Genomic DNA, 17,724 nt, shown 5'->3' with positions numbered 1-17,724 from the left:
CATTGTCAAAGAATCAAAATCAAGAGCTGGTGTGACGATAACAGCTTCTCATGACCAACTTGGAATGGGCATCCACATCACCAAGAGCAAACCGAGCACTGACAATGCGCAGACGCGATTGTCATACCGTCAAGCCGGCATAGGGGAGTGTTACAACTGAAGATCTACACAGGGGACAAGTTTCTAATACATTCAATCCTTCTGGCCAACACTTCCATATTGGGTATCCCCTTGGGTTTGCTATTTGATTCTTCCCCTGCTTAGGGCTGTTTGTGCTGTAGAATTATCCTTACACACTGGATATTTACCACACCAGTAATTATGCCAAGTTTCCCAATGATTCCCATTGATAAATAGTAACATATTTTCTAAATGGAGAGAAAATTCAAAAATCTGAGGTGCAGAGGGACGTGAGAGTCCTCATGCAGGATTCTCTCAAGGTTAATTTACAAGTTGAGTTAGTGGTAAGGAAGGTAATGTTAGCATTCATTTTGAGAGTGGCTAGAATATAAAAACAAGGATATAATGCTAAGGCTTTATAAGGCACTAGTGAGGCCTCACTTGGAGTATTGCAAGCAGTTTTGGGTCCGTTATGTAAGAAAGGATATGTTGACATTGGCGAAGGGTTCAAAGGAATTTCACGAAAATGATTCAGGAGTGAAAGGCTTATCGTACAAGAGCATTTGATGGCTCTGAGCCTGCACCCACTGGAATTCAGAAGAACAAGGGGGAATCTCATTGGCACCGATCAAATGTTGAAAGACCTCAATAGAGTGGGTGTGGAGAGGATGTTTCCTACGGTGGGGGAGGTGAGGACCAAAGGACATTGCCTCAATATAGAGACATCCATTTAGAACAAAGACGAGGAGGTATTTCTTTAACCACAGAGTAGTGAATCTGTGGAAATCATTGCCACAGAAAGCTGTTAAGGCCAAGTCATTGGGTATATTAAAGGCATATTGGATATCTTGATTAGTCAGGGCATGAAGGGATACAGGAAGAAGACAGGAGATTGGGTCAGAGGGGGAAATGATTCAGACATGACGAAATGGTGAAGCCAACTTGATGGACCGAATGGCCTAATTCTGCTCTGAGAAACACACACAAAATGCTGAAGGACTGCCAAAGGGTTTCAGCCCGAAATGTCAATTGTATTCTTTTCCTTAGATGCTGCCTGGCCTGCCGAGTTCCTCCAGCATTTTGCACGTGTTGCTTGGATTTCCACCATCAGCAGATTTGTTAACAATTCTGCTCCTATATCTTACTGTCATATTGAGCAAATTAGAACAACAGCATCTTTCATGTTCTTTAGCATTTTTAATGTAACAAGCCCCAACCTATTTTCACAACATTGTTAACAGTTAAGTGTGACACCAGAGTGTAGGTTTGGTTAGACTGGTAGTTTTTAATGGAGTTAGTGAAAGGAGGGAGACAGGTGAATAACTTCAGCAAAGAGTGCAGGAACTCATTTCTTCAACAGTTACAAGCAATGTGGCTGAGGGAGTTAGTGATTCAAATCAAGGGTGCGCAGATGAAGAAACTGGGGGATAGCAGATATCTCAAACCTGACAGGGTAGAGGAGAGGTAAAGACCACAAAGATGTGGCTTTACTCATTCCCAAAGACTGCAGATCCCTTTTATTTGCATGAAGCAGCCAAATAGCTTCAGACTATAGAGAAAGCATTGCTTTTTCAGGTTGCAACAAAGCTGCATTGGAATGCAATCACGTTCTCAGTGCGGGATTTAATTCCCCCATTTGAATGAAAGGCGGAGAAGGAAGGGGAGGAGCTCAGGTCTTTTAATATCTTTCTTGGACACCAGCCAGTTTCCCATTCTCAGTGGGAGGTCCATTCTCAGTATGCGAGGGTGCTTCAACGGGACTGAGCTGTTTCTCAGAGTGGAGAAAGCTTGACCTTCCTAGCCAGCTGGAGGCCAGGATGATACAAATGAAAGTAGGACTAGGCAGAGAAATCCTGGCCAGTGCTCCCCCACACCCCCTAATAATAAAGATAGACATTCACTTTGGAGCAGGCAGGGCTTACAGCTCAAAATCTGCAAGGCCCAGGGGTTCCCAACCTTTTTTCAAGCCTAGGACTAAGCAAGGGGTCCATGGACCTCCATATTGATTAACCCTGATTCTAGACAAAATGAATTCAACTAATCTGATAGGTTTATATATGTGGAAGGAAGCCACTTGGCCCATCATTCCAGTGTCTGTTCTTCAAAAATGCATTTTCATTTCTTCCCCTCTTCAATTCTTCCCCTGTAAATATTTTGCTAATTCAAACACATCTTTGAAGTTATCAGTCAAATCTGCTTCCAATCTCCTGACAAACTGGGCATTTCAAACTGTAACTGGCTGTTTGGGGGGGGGGGGGGGGGAATCCCATTCTCCTAATCTTTTACGATTGGAAGCAATTCCTTTCTATCCACTTCTCCAGATTTTACACATTAAACAGCTTCATTAACATATTCAGGTCCAACAACCCAACCTCTCCAATTTATTCACATAACTGTAACCCCTCATCAAAAAAATGTTAATTGCAACATTCTGAAATAATTAAACATACCATTGAAAATAATGAGCAGTGGCTGACCAAAAATATCCACAATATTTGTCCTAACTGCTCATTTTTCCTGTCTTTATTTACACTCGTCTAGATGAAACAGCTATGATTTAGACTTATGTTTAGTTTTGCTCTCCTCAATGCTACCTGAGTCCCTGATTCCTTTTATTTTAGCTTAGCAAATTCTGTGTTCTGCATCTCACAGTTTCAGCACATTATTTTCTCTCTCTAACTATCTGAGGGGATATAGATGGGGTAAATGCAAGCAGGCTTTTTCCACTAAGGTTGGGTGGGACAACAACTAGAGGTCATGGGTTAAGGGCGAAAGGTGAAAAATTTAAGAGCATGACGGGAATCTTCTTCACCTAGAGGGCTGTGAGTGTGTCTCACTAACTGCCAATGCAAGAGGTGCATGTGATCTCAATTTCACCGTTTAAGGGAAGTTTGGATAGGTACATGGATGTTAGGGGTATGGAAGATTATGGTCCCAGTGCAGGTCGGTGGGAGTAGGCAGTTTAAATGGTTCGGCATGGACTAGGTGGGCCAAAGGGCCTGATGCTGTATTTTTCTATGACTCTATGTCCTCACACACTGTTCCTGCTTATTCAGCAGTTGTGATTAACAGTGGCACCAAAGGCAATTGTCTCTGTATAATCTTGTTCTCCATACTACCACACATGTTACCAGTCTTTGTACCTTAAAACACACCTGCTTCCTTAATTTTCCCATTGCGATGACAAATTTTAATTCTGTTTATCTTTCTACACAGATGCCGCCTGACCTGATTGTCCTCAGCCTTTTCTGTTTTGACTTCAGATTTCCAGCTCTGGCTGTTTTTTGACTTTCAATGAAATATCCACAGTTTGTGCCACTTTCCTTCTTCACAGTTGGCTGGAAATGGAGTTACAGATGGTGTTGCACATTGAAAGTACAGTCTCTATGCAACAAAATATCTCAACGCATATCCAACGAGCATTGCCAAACAAAAATTGATGTTGAACTCTCACAAGGAGATATCTGAGCAGATGATCTGAAGCAGGGGTTCCCCATCTGGGGTGAACAAACCACTCAGTTAATGGTAGGGGTCCCTGCCATAAAAAAGGTTAGGCAACCCTGAACTAAAGCTTGGTTATTTTCAGAGGTCCTTGGGGGGATTGAACCAGGTTGCTAAATGTGTAAGAAAGCAGTGTGCCACATAAATGCCTAAAGCTGTGTCCACCTTAAATATACTCAGTAACTGTCCTTCCACATTTCTCTTGGGTCATAAGTGTCAAGGTTTCACCACCCTCTCGATGAAGATATATCTTTTCATCCTTCATTTTGAGCCTGGCAATTGCTTTGAAATACCCAGTGAGAGAAACATCAAATACACAATTCCGTAAACCAACCCTCTAACAATGTTCATTCTGCTTAGAACATCACTCATTCTTTTGCAGTCTGAAGACCACAAGGCAACAGCCACAGCTGGAGGGACAAGAGATCTTCAATAAAGCACAGCAGGAGGGGTGAGGTGGTGTTAAGGAAGTGGGGAGGTGTAAGAGCACTACTAGGTCGGTTCCAGTGCTAAGATAGATAAGATTATTAAGGGATTGGACACGCTGGAGGCAGGAAGCATGTTCCCGTTGATGGGTGAGTCCAGAACTAGAGGCTACAGTTTAAGAATAAGGGGTAGGCCATTTAGAACAGAGATGCGAAAAACATTTTTCACCCAGAGAGTGGTGGATATGTGGAATGCTCTGCCCCAGGAGGCAGTGGAGGCCAAGTCTCTGGATGCATTCAAGAGAGAGTTAGATAGAGCTCTTATAAATAGCGGGGTCAAGGGATATGGGGAGAGTGCAGGAACGGGGTACCGATTGTGTATGATCAGCCGTGATCACAGTGAATGGCGGTGCCGGCTAGAAGGGCCGAATGGCCTACTCCTGCACCTACTGTCTATTGTCTATTCCATGAAACCAGATCCCAGATCACAGCAAAAATGTTCCAGCATGCAACTCAACCAGCTGTAAGGAATTGCTTGGAGCAGAGCCATTCGTGCTCACACTACAAGACAACTAAGCACATAGGAACAGAAAAAACCAATTCTGCTTCTGAAACCTGTTCTGTTGTCCAATGAGATGGGGTGAGCAGACCTGTTAGCTGACCTTTTATGAAAAGTTAACAAAAATGCATCAACCAATCTACAATTGAAAACAAACAAGTGGTATTTGAGGGAAGAGCAGATTTCTACGATTCTGAGCTTCACTATGACTCTGATTTGCAGATGACATATTACATATAACTGGGAAGCACGGTAGCACTGCAGATAGTGCAATCACTTTCCAATGCTAGTGATCAACAATTGGGATTTGATTCCTGCTGCTGTCTATAAAAAGTTTGTATGTTCTTTCCGTGAACACCTGGGTTTACTCCGGGTGATAATTTTTCAGGATTCCAAATTCAAGATTGTTTAATGTCATTTCCAGTACACGAGTGTAAAGGAGAATGAAATTATTGTTACTTTGAATCTGAGGCAGTACAAAATTAAAGATAATGAACACAATAATCAAAAAACACAATAAATATAAATACATAAGGTGGTTTGTATATATAGATTAATTGTATGGCCATCAAGAGACACAAGGCACATAAGGTGACTTGGACAGGTATGTGGTGGGGTGGGTTAGTGGGTGGAGGTGTTGATCAGCTTTATTCCCACACACCTTCCGAAGACGTACAGTTAGGGTTAGGGTTAGTAAGTTGTGGGAATGCTATGCTGGTGCCGGAATAGTAGTGACGCTTGCAGACTACCTTGCTAATTTGATTTGGCAGAAACAATGCATTTTTCCTTATGTTTCTGTTTTGCTGTACATGTGACAAATAAAGCTAATCTTTGACTGCAATGCTTCTTAGACTCTCCAGTCAGCGAGCAGTTCCCACTATCCATTCCACCAGATCCCTTTAAAATCTTGAAATCTTCAATCTAATCGACCCTTAACCCAGTTAATTCCCAAGGATACAGCACTGATTTCTGCCAGGGCTTCCCTTTATTTAATGAAGACCAGTTACCATGTCAATAAATCTGTGATGTTCTATCAAATCTGGTCTCCATGCTATAGAAAGCACATGATAGCACAGGCAAGAGTGCAGAGGAGATTCACCAGGATGTTAATTGGAATGGAGAGCTGTGGGGAGAGAATTGGTAAGCTGGGCTTGTCTTCAGTGGAATGGAGGAGGCTGATAGGAAAGTGACTGAAGCCTACACAGTTATGAGGGAACAGCAAGGTAGACAAACAATTTCCCATTGCAGAGGTGCCCAAAAGTAAAAGGTCTAGTGTTTAAGTTAAGTTCAGAAAGTTTAGAAGGAAGTGGATAGGCCATTTTTTTTCTTGGTGGGGAAGGCTGGGTGGGGGGGGGGGGGGAAGAGACTAACTGAAAATTATGAAGAGGCTAGATAGAATAGACACTGATAAACTTTTCTCCTTAGCACAGCAGAATATAACAAGGGGCCATTTTTTCACTTACAGTGGGGTTGGAATCTGAAGTGCTCTGCTTGAAGGGATGGTGAGACAGATTCTCTCAACATTTAAAATCTACCTAGACAAGCCAAGGCACAGAAAGCCAAAGACTGAGTTTTGGTAAATGGGATTAGTGTAGCTGGGTGCTTAGGGCTGGCATGGACATAGTGGGCTGAAAGGCCCAGTTCCATATTATTCTATGAGATCTAAAAGCTGCTCCTTCACAGATGTGGAAATCTGGCACGGAGGAAGGAAAGGATGGTAATGAGATTTATTTCAAAAAATAAACTTTCACTTTAATGTCTGGATTTTGGCTGCTCAGTCAAGCTTAAAGATTTTACAGATAGTCCACACATGGGGAGAAGTAAGTTAGCTGACACCACTTGCTCCAAATAGTTCCCACCATCCAGACTTAGCAAGTAACCATCAGGGCACATAACCTAGAGTTCATGGAACACAGACCAGTCCAGTGTAACAGATTCTTAAGTCAATTCACAGACTCCCTAGCCGCCTGTCAATTCTGCAGCCGGGAGGAGATGTTGTATCATGTACCGTACACATACAGGGTGTGATAGGCTGCAGCCTCCATTTGAGTATCTGAAGGGGTAGCTCCTCAGGTTTCTGGCCGCACTTCAGCCCTGTGCTCCTGATCTTTGGTGTCAAAGGGGATCTTCGGCTCAATTTGCTCCTGGGCCTGGTCAAGGTGGTGAGCAGTCGATGTTCTGTCTGAGCTGATTGCCTGCCCATGGCTGTGTGCCTCTGCAGAAGAAGTATGCGGTATCCACAAACACAAAGGGAGATTTCTGGGGCTGGTGGGCCCCAAATGCCTCAAATGCATTCCAAATAGCAATGGCTTTGAAACTAAATAGTATGTATGATGAAGTACTGTAATTTTGTATTAATGTGATCTTGAATAAACCATCTTTGGTAAATGGGGTAAAAAGAGTCCATGTCTATATGAATGTTAGTAAGGCATTTGACAAGGTTCCCCATTGTAGGCTCATACAGAAAGTCAGGAGGCATGGGATCCAGGGAAACTTGGATGTGCCGATACAAAATTTGCTTGCCCATAGAAGGTAGAGGGTGCTACTACATGAAGCATGTGCTTCCTGGGGGTCAATAAGCAGTGATGTTTCACAGGGATCTGTTCTAGGACTGCTGCTCTTTGTTACTTTTATAGGCTTGAATGAGGAAATGGAAAGATGGATTAGTCAGATTGCAGATGACATGAAGACTGGTGAAGTTGTGGATAGTGTGGAGGGGTGTTGCAGGTTCCATGGGTGCCGGGCTGGGCTGAGAAGTGGCAGATGGAGTTCAAGTGCGAAGTAATTCACTTTGGAAGCTCAAACTTGACCGCAGGTGACAGGTTTAATAGCAAGATTCTTGGAAGTGGATGGGGAACAGAGGTACCCTGGGGTCCACAGTCATAGATTCCTAACATTTGCCACACAAGTTGACAGGGTTGTTGAGAAGTCACATGGCGTGTTCATTAGTTAGGGGATTGAATTCTGGAGACACAAGGTAATTTAGCAGTTCTATAAAACCCTGAGCTCTGCAGCACAGAAACAGCCCACCTATTCCCTGCCAGCCTGGTTTTCTGCCCAGTCCCATCTACCTGTATCCACAACAGAGGCCTCCACACCTCTTTCATCCATGTACCTATCTAATCTTGTATTACAAACTTAATTTAAAAATAGAGGCAAGCAGTTGTTAACGTTGCTCCTTTCTGATAGCGGAGACAAACAATTAATCGCGCACTGAAATAAATTGTTTGGCATCCTCCCCTTGCTCCAAGCACTCTTTGAAGTTTCCTCAACAAAATTATGGTGTCTACACTGAGATTTAGAAAAAAAATTTAAACACAGCCATTACCCAGTGCTCAGCAGCAAAGGGCTGAGACTTCTTGGGAGTGCAGGAAACACGGAGGAGAAACGGCAGCTATTAACGAACTCTCCGGCAAAGTTGAGAGTTTTAAAGAATGTGGTGCCTGTACTCACACAGACAGTGATTGCTCCTGCTCCCATTTTCCAGGAAATGCATCCAAAGAGAACTCGATCAACCAGAAATGGAAAAATCCATGCAGCGGGCTGGAAGGAGGCAAGGAAGATGGTGATCAGCTTCAGTCAAACTGCAGCGATGGATGTCCTTCATACAAAACGATAACGCACTTCTGAGTTACAGTACTTGCTTAACTTCTTAAACACGGAAAATCCTTCTTTTAACAGCAGCAGCAGCAGCCCGTATCCAGACACATACACACTAGGAGCTGAGCTTTCTGCTGCTCGGGGGTGGAAATTTGATCCACGGTTAGTCACTGCCAGGCTGACATCAGGTCATGTGACTGAGCCGGTTGTTCCTTCCCTCAAACCCTCTATTCTGAGCTGGTGTAACAGTCGGAACAGACGGTCTTTGACCACGAAGACTCCCCCCCCCCCCCCCCCTCACCAGCCCCACCAGGGACAGCCTCAACACTTCCTCCCTTGCTAACTTTAAAAGAAACTTCCAAGCCACGGCTCCCTCCAGATCCCGCGGCACAACTGACCAGGAAAAGCAGGGAGCTTTTTTTTGTAGAATCCTTGCCAACAGTCATTCCTCGACCCTGTCCCTTTCTTTTCGTGATTGCCCGTTGTGGGATCTTGCTGAGCTCAAGTAGGTTGCTTTGGGACATTAAAGTAACGCCCAGCCTTCACCACCTCACTTTTGTGCAGCCACGCTGATTATTGCTGAGACAATACTTCAAACTTTTTGGAACAATGGGCAAGGCCATTCAGCCCATTTCAGTCTATTGAACCAATCACGTAGATCCAGTTTTAACAATACCCCAATTCTAATGACCATCATAGACTTCCTAATCTTTGTGGAAGAAGGTGAATTGGCTGAGGCACAATTTCCCACTTCTCTCACCCACAAGAAACTTGGCCAAGTGACAGATAGGTTCCCAAACAATAACGCCTCCTTGGATCCCAAGGCCAATAATAGTTCTTTTCTATCCTAAAGGAGATTAAATTTCAAGCCCACATAATGCAAATCAAGTTTATTATCACTATTTCCTGGCATGCTTATGTCAGTGATAACAAACGGGATTCGGATTATTTCAAGAGCTCAGAATAGAAAGGAACTACACAGTCCCCAAGAGTTAAGCATGAGCTGCTCCACTCTTGCCCTTCTAATATTTGGGGCAATTTAGATTTGGTAAAGGTTGCCAAGTGACCTTACCAATGTGGCCATATCTCAGGTACTTGATTTCTTCCTGTACATAAAGTAGAACAGTCCTTGCCAGCTCTACCACACCACCCCTTTACTGTCATTGCTTTTAACTGGAATATACATTTATTGTGCACTGTGAAAAATCTCCTTGAAAATCTTCCTCTGTTTCTCAACTGTCCCACCATATAGCCCACAGTCCTAGCCTACGCTAGCTGACTCTGTTGGCCATGGCAGATTTAAAATGTGTAAGAAAGCATCAAACCCACATGGGTCAAGGACAGTGGAAGCACAGCAGATCAGTTGTCTTTGTTCCCACCATGTGCTTGGAGATAGAAGCTGCCACTTTGTGGAACTGTCTTACATCCTCCACTTTGTGAGATGAAATTGCTTTGCTTTCTGTATTTTAAAGTAGACACAATAATGCTTCAGGTAATCTGCTGGACTAGGGAACATTTCCAAATAAGAAGCTACTTGAGAGATGTTCTTTGGTTGGATATAGCATGAAGGTTGCAGTTTATATCTGTTTTGTGTATATCAAGCTGGTTGCGGATTGAGAACAAAGAGCCATAAATTACCAACTGTCACTTGCTGGGAAAGGGGCAATAAATGGATGCTAGCCTGGGGCAGAGAAAATAAATGGTGTTAACGGTCAATCAGATGACCTATAGCCAATGACACTTGAATGCAATATTTGAATTGGTAAGGAATAAATATAAAAGTGGACACATTTTGTGGACAGGAAAAAGGTGGAAAGGAGATTGCTGAGCCTCTGGCAATGATCTTTGCATCATCAATAGGGACGGGAGAGGTTCCGGAGGATTGGAGGATTGCAGATGTTGTTCCCTTATTCAAGAAAGGGAGTAGAGATAGCCCTGGGAATTATAGACCAGTGAGTCTTACTTCAGTCATTGGTAAATTGATTGAAAAGATCCTGAGAGGCTAGATTTATGAACATTTGGAGAGGTATAATATGATTAGGAATAGTCAGCATGGCTTTATCAAAGGCAGGTCGTGACTTATGAGCCTGGCTGAATTTTCTGAGGATATGACTAAACACATTGCTGAAGGTAGAGTGAGCAGAAGATGTAGTTTATATGGATTTCAGCAAGGCATTTGATAAGGTACACCATGCAAGGCTTATTGAGAAAGTAAGGAGGCACGGGATCCAAGGGGACATAGCTTCGTGTTTCAAGAATTGGCTTGCCCACAGAAGGCAAAGAGTGGTTGTAGACGGGTCATATTCTGCATGGAGGTCGGTGACCAGTGGTGTGCCTCAGGGGTCTGTTCTGGGACTCCTCCTCTTCATGGTTTTTATAAATGACCTGGATGAGGAAGTGGAGGGATGGGTTAGTAAATTTGCTAATGACACAAAGGTTGGGGGTGTTGTGGATAGTGTGGAGGGCTGTCAGTGGGATATTGATAGGATGCAAAACTGGGCTAAGAAGTGGCAGATGGGGTTCAACCCAGATAAGTGTGAAGTGGTTCATTTTGGTAGGTCAAATCTGACAGCAGAATATAGTATTAATGGTAAGAATCTTGGCAATCTGGAGGATCAGAGGGATCTTGGGGTCCGAGTCCATAGAACACTCAAAACTGCTGCACAGGTTGATTCTATGGTATACAGTGCATTGGCCTTCCATCAACCATGGTATTAAGTTTAAGAGCCGAGAGATAATGTTACTGCTATATAGGACCTTGGTCAGACCCCACTTGGAGTACTGTGCTCAGTTCTGGTGACCTCACTACAGGAAACTGTAGAAAGGGTGCAGAGGAGATTTACAAGGATGTTGCCTGAATTGGGGAGCATGCCTTATGAGAATAGGTTGAGTGAACTTGGCCTTTTCTCCTTGGAGCGACATTGGATGAGAGGTGACCTGACAGAGGTGTATAAGATGATGAGAGACATTAATCGTGTGGATAGTCAGAGGCTTTTTCCCAGGGCTGAAATGGCTAACACAAGAGGGCATAATCTTAGGGTGCTTGGAATTAGGTACAGAGGAGATGTCAGGGGTAAGTTTTTGTTTACACAGAGAGTGGTGAGTGCGTGGAATGGGCTGCCAGCAACAGTGGTGGAGGCGGATATAATAGGGTCTTTTAAGAGACTTTTGGATAGGTACATGGAGCTTAGAATAACAGAGGGCTACAGGTATCCCTTAGTAATTTCTAAAGTAAATACATGTTCAGCACGGCATTGTGGGCCAAAGGGCCTGTATTGTGCTGATGGTTTTTTGTGTTTCTATGTTTACTTCGAGTGTGCTATCAGCGATAACTCTCTCAAGAGACCCACCATTGCAAGGAAGAATCCCTACGATACGGGGTGGGTGAAGACAGGATCAATCATCTGGCCAACAGAGATCTCCTATTTCAGTATTATAAATTGGACAAGTTGTCTGAGAGAGTATTGGTACAGAGGGAACAGTAGAATTTGTGTTCTAAGTTGTCGGCCAGGGGTCAATATTGTTATGTTGTTGCTTGTGCAGGGACAATAAAGCTCTGTTAATGAACGGTCAAAAACTCCGACTCCTGTTGTAGACTCCCTTGTTTAAGCATAATGCACAGGGTTTAGATCAAACGACTGTTCTCTACATTTGTGTCAGAAATCCAGTAATATTGTGATTACTCGTTCAAGAGGATTCCTAGCTAGAAGATCATTAATTTTACCTGTCTCCTTGTACGGGACCAGATCTAAGGTAACATTTCTCTTGTAGGCTCAGGAAAAGGCTATTCAAGAAAGCATTCTCAAGACTGCCTTAACCAACTTGTATCACTGATTCTATACAGGTCAAAATCGCTCCATGACAGCTGCCATTCCATGTTCACCAGCATCAGATATTTCTTGGTTTATTCCCTGTGCCACTATAAATTTATTATTTGGAAGCTTACAGCCATCTCCCATCACTGATCTTATTCCCTTTACTATTCCTAATCTCCAGGCAGATGGATTCATAATTGTGTGGGTCAGATTTTATATTGTCTCTATCACCCTGATCTCATTCTTAATTAAGAATGTTACTCACCTCCATTAACTTACCCACTTCCCTCACCTTCCTGACTATCTTTCCATATTACTTGATATTACCTTTGCATATTTAATTCCCAATCATCTCACCCTGTAACCACATTTCTGTTGTGGCCACTACATCATAATACTTTGTACTGATTTGTGCCACAGGTTCACTGCCCTTAAAGCAAATATTATAGGCATTCAGATAATGTGCCCTTGCATTCATTTCCCTTTTAGAACCTAGCAACATTTAACTTTTCTGTATTCCACTTTCTTTCTTTTTTAAACTTTTGCTTTGTTCTCTGCATTGCTTCCCTGTCTTTCTGCATAGATTCTCGTTCCTCTGTTATATTAGTTTAAACCCTCAGCAGCAGCATGAGCAAACTATGCCCCTGGTCTTTCCTAGGTGTAGACTGTCTGTTTGTGCTGGTCACAACTCCCCAGAACCGATTCCAATGCTCCAGGATTCTGAAACCTCCCTCTTGTACCAGTGCTCAGACTACATTTTCATCCTAAATACTGTATTCTGCTATTCTCAGTCTGACTGACATGTGGAACAGGTAGCAATCCTGAGGTTCTTATGTTTGAGATTGTCGCTTTTAATTTATATCCTTCCTACCTAAATTCAGCTTTTAGGACTTCATCTCACAATTTTGTCCCATATCATTGATATCTGCGTGCATTACTGTGACTGGCTGTTCACCCTCATTTTTCAGAATGCTTTGCCGCTACTCTGAGACATCCCTGACCCTTGCTCCTGCCCCATTTGTGGATACAGAAGCTCCCATCTAGTCCGCTTACTATGGCATCTCCAAACATGATAGCTCTGCCACTCTTTTTCTTGCCCTCCTATGCAGCAGAGCCACCCACGGTGCCATTAACTTAGCTACTGCTGCCTTTTCCTGATGAACCATCTCCACCAACAGTATCCAAAGTCATGTATCTGTTTTGGGGAAGATGATAGATTGGATTCCTGCACTGCCTTCCAGCTACTGCTCTGTCTGTTGGCCACCTATTCCGTATCTTTCATTAAGCTCTTAAACTGTGCTGTGACCAGCTCACTAAGTGTCTTATCCACAACATTCTCAGCATTGTGGATGACCCAAAATGAATCCATGAGCATCTCCAGTGGTGCCATGCCATCTGTCCGCAGCTCCCTGCACACAGTCATCAGGGACTCTGGCAGCCTTTCTGAGGTCCCACAATGAGCAGAAGGCACATAACATGGCACCTGTCAGTGATCTACATCTACAAAAAATATACCCACAAACACCCAAATGCTGTCAAGTAGAGTGATACGAGTGGAAATTTGAGTCAGAACCATTCATTTACAAATCCTACACCAATCCCATCTTATTCTGCTGATATTCCCATCAACTCCCTCATATTCTACCCAATACCTACTCACTAGGGACAACTTACAGAGGCCAATAACCTACCAACCCACATTTAATTACTTATTTTTTATGGATACAGCATGGAATAGGCCCTTCTGGCCCAGCCAGCCATGCTGCCCAGCAACCCACCAGTTTAACCCTAGCCTAATCACAGGACAATTTACAATGACCAATTCACCTACTAACTGGTACAGCTTTAGATTGTGGCAGGAATCCAGAGCACCCAGAGGAAATCCACACATACATGGGAAATATATACATACTCTCTACAGAGGATGCCGGAATTGAACTCTGAACTTCGAGGCCCCAAAGTGTAACAGTGTCACACTAACCGCTACAATACCATGACAAGTATCTTTGGAAGTCACAGGGAGAAAGTAAAAAGTGTACACAAACAGCACCCAAGGTCGGAATTGAACTCAGGTTGCCTGAGTAGGAAGGCAACAGTTGCTGATCTGAGCAACTGTGTCATTTGCAGTTATATGAGGAGGAAAGTTGTAAGGATAGTGCTTCAATGGTTTGGTAAGGTCTGCACACTTGTCTCTTCCCATAGTGGTGCTTCACAGTCCTTCTGAATGAAGGCTCAAGCTGCTCCATGTTTGGTAACATCCATGTCCCCCTACCCTGAAAAACATCTAATGATGTTACAGCCACTTCCATTTAAGGAGTTTTTGGAGTGTGAGAAGATTCGGTATATAATGTTACCAAAGACTCTCACAAATTTCTCTAGATGTAGAGTGTGGAACATTCTGCCTTGTTGCATTACAGCATAGCACAGAGCTTCCAATGCAGAGGATTATAGGCTCAGCCAACTCATGGATACAATCCTTCCCAGTATCGAGGAAATCTTCAACAGGCAGCATTCGTCTCTAAGGACCCTCATGATCTGGGACATGGATATATTTAAAGCAGATGTTGAGTAGATTCATAATTAGCAAAGGCATCAAAGATTGTGGGGAGAATTCAGGAGGACAGGGTTGAGAGTGAAAATAAATCAGCCATGATCAATTAGCAGAGCAGACTCAATGGACTGAATGGCCTAATTCTGCTTCTATCTTTAATGGTCTTATGTTCTTAAGCCCTCTTCTGGTTACTACCATTGGGAAGGTGGTACAGGAGCCTGAAGATCCTCACTCAATGATTCAGAAACTGCTTTCTTCCATCCAACATCAGATTTCTGAACATCCCTTGAACCCATGAACACTTCCTCATTATTTCTACGTTTTGTACTTTTTTTTGTACTTCATAGTAACGTTATTTCTTTGCTTTCTAGTGCCATTGCAAGTCAACAAATTTCAAGATATATAAGTCGGTGATAAGAAAACTGATTTGGACTCTGAAGGACACAGGATGATGGTGGGGATTCTTAATACCAAAGGCCAGGACATCTGGTGTGCCAAATATACTTCATTTTGTTTTACTTTGAACTTTCTAACTAATTAACTTTAATACAATTAAAGCCTCAATGACTCTCTGCAGTCTCTACCCTGCCCTGAACAGCTTGCAAATCCCAGGCTGGGAACCATTGACCTGTTGCATCAGCCAAACAGAACAAGCTCTCTCTTGCATATTAAGACCTAGAGCTCCCATAATGCTGGGTGATGGCCTTTGAACTACGCACAGTTATCAGACCCCTGAAAAGTCTTCTCGTACACTAAAGTTGAACACTTGATTTCCTTGTCTACCTCATCATGACCCTTGCACTTTATTTGTTTACCTGCACTGAGTTTTCTAAGTAACTGTTACACTATTTTCTGCATGTTTTCTCTTCACTATCTTGATGTTCAAAGTTCGAAGTACAAATTTCAAAGGAAATCTGTTATCAAAGTGCATATATGTCACCTTATACAACCTTGAGATTCATTTTCTTGCTGGCATACTCAATAAATCCATAATAGAATAATAACCATAATGGAATCAATGAAAGATCGCACGAACTGGGCATTCAACCAATGTGCAAAAGACAACAAACTGTGCAAACACAAAAAAGAAATAATAATAAAAAATAAATAAACAATAAACATTGAGAACATGAGATAAAGAGGTAAGTGAAGTTATCCCCTTTGGTTCAAGTGCCTGATGGTTGAGGGGTGGAGACTGTTCCTGACCCTGATGGTGAGAGTCCTGAGGCTTCTGTACCTTCTTCCTGATGGCAACAGTGAGAAGAGAGCATCCCTGGGTGGCGGGGGTCTCTGATGATGGATGTTGCATTCCTGCGACAATACTTCATGTAGATGTGCTTAATGGTGGGGAGGACTTAACCATGACAGATTGGGATGTATCCACTACTTTTTGTAGGATTTACCATTCAAAAGCATTGGTGTTTCCATACCATGCTGTGATGCAGCCAGTCAATATACTCTCCATCACACATCTATAGAAGTTTGTCAAAGTTTTAGATGTCATGCTGAATTTTCACAAACTCTTATGGGAGAAGAGGTGCTTCTGTGCTTTCTGCACAAGTGCATTTACTTGCTGGGCCCAGGACAGGTCCTCTGAAATGATAACACCAAGAAATATGCATGGGAGGATGTGCCTGGATGGAATGCGTAATGTAACTTTGCACTGTATCTCAGTAATATGACAATAAAAATCAACTAAAATGAAATCAGTAAAATGTGCTACCTGTTTTACACCTGATTCTCTGGGGAGTAAAGAGTTATCATGTCACTAAGGGGTACCAATCCTAAAGTTTATCAGTACCAGGCCATGAATACTGTTGTGTTTTTCTGCATAATGCAACTCGTTGAAATTGTGGTTCCAGACGAGATTCAGGTGTCCCTCTCTGCTAATGAATGCAGTGGCATACCACCCTAGCAACTGGCAGAGGATGAAAACCAGGCTTACAGTATTATAATTATGGATGGTGAGGAGATTGTTCCACTCATTTCAGTGGTGCTGGATGAAAGAGTAATCCAATTATTCCCACTTCCACACATCTATCCAAAGATTTCAACTTTTCTCACTGTTAAAGCATATTCAAGGACAATTCTGCAGGATTTTGAAATATTTATAGGGTCATAGAGTAATTTAGCACAAAGAGAGCCCATTTGTCCTACTAAGTCTGCACTGAGCATAAAGCACCCATTTATACTAACCTTATTTTGTTCTCTCCATATTCCCATTAACCCCTCAAAAATTTCCACCATTCGCCATTACAAAGGGCAATTTCCAGTAACCAGTTCTGGGATGTGGGAGAAGCACCCATGGAAAATTCAGGCTATCACAGGGAGAATGTGCAAACTCCACAGAGACAGCACTGAAAATTAGGTTACTGGAACTGTGAGACAGCAACTCTACTGGCTTAGCCAGTGTGCTATGAAGATCGTGGTCTTTATCGGATATCAACACGTGGAGAGTTTAAACTCTGGGATGTAAAGAGACCAGAATTAGTGGAGCTCAAACATCTTGGAGGGTTATAGAGAGACTGGATTGAAAATAGTCTGAGAATGAAAAATATTGTGATGTTGCTTTTTGAGGACCAGCATAGATCAATGAGTCTGGTGTATATAACAAAATGGCACCAAGTTTACTAAGGATTTGTCAAAGGTAGCAGGAGAATGGGGTATATGGAGTGTCTAGGGAAAGGTAGCACCTCTGGTAGGGGGGCCTGCCGTGCCATTTTTCAGGACAGCTCGTCCACCTTTGATCCCCACCTGGCGCTCAGCTCTCACCTGTAGCTTCAAGTAGCTGTAGCACGCACAGCGGCCACACCCTGGTAAACATTCTTGGCAGACGGGCCAAATCAGGTGAGGATAGCCGACGGGTCTTCGACCCTTGGTGAGGTAGGGGATCTGCCTATCCCAACACGTGAAGTCTGGCCCTGGCAGATTGAGTGGAAGAGGCTGATTAATGTTCCAACGGTCAAGAAGGCAGGCCAGCAGGCATTGTGGAGTGCAGAGAGCACAACAAGGCAATTAGACGTCCTGATCATCCACTGCAAGAGCTGGTGATCTCTTTAAACTCACCCGGCAGAAGGCAAAGGCAAACCATTGCTGTAACCTGCCACGTACATGATTTCCCAATATGTCAGAGCAGCGTGGAGGGAAATCGTC

General features: G+C 43.2%; 1 protein-coding gene across 2 annotated transcripts in view; it reads right to left on the bottom strand.

The window, feature by feature from the left end:
• Window positions 1-17,443, bottom strand: part of fam13a (family with sequence similarity 13 member A) — a 277,630-nt gene extending 260,187 nt beyond the window's left edge. The window contains exon 1 of one of the 2 annotated variants that reach the window (XM_073042473.1): window positions 17,344-17,443. Coding sequence is in view for 1 of the 2 variants with exons in the window: in XM_073042470.1 (XP_072898571.1) it covers window positions 8,059-8,085 (27 nt within the window). In the remaining variant the exon portion in view is untranslated. Of the gene's footprint in view, window positions 1-8,058; window positions 8,320-17,343 lie in introns of those variants that run through there. The other variant, XM_073042470.1, reaches the window with a different exon arrangement.
• Window positions 17,444-17,724: the final 281 nt, after the last annotated feature.

The sequence above is a fragment of the Hemitrygon akajei genome, chromosome 4 (genome assembly GCF_048418815.1).
Source record: "Hemitrygon akajei chromosome 4, sHemAka1.3, whole genome shotgun sequence".
In the NCBI taxonomy this organism is placed as follows: Eukaryota; Metazoa; Chordata; class Chondrichthyes; order Myliobatiformes; family Dasyatidae; genus Hemitrygon; species Hemitrygon akajei.
This window is presented reverse-complemented; position numbering and strand designations above follow the sequence as displayed.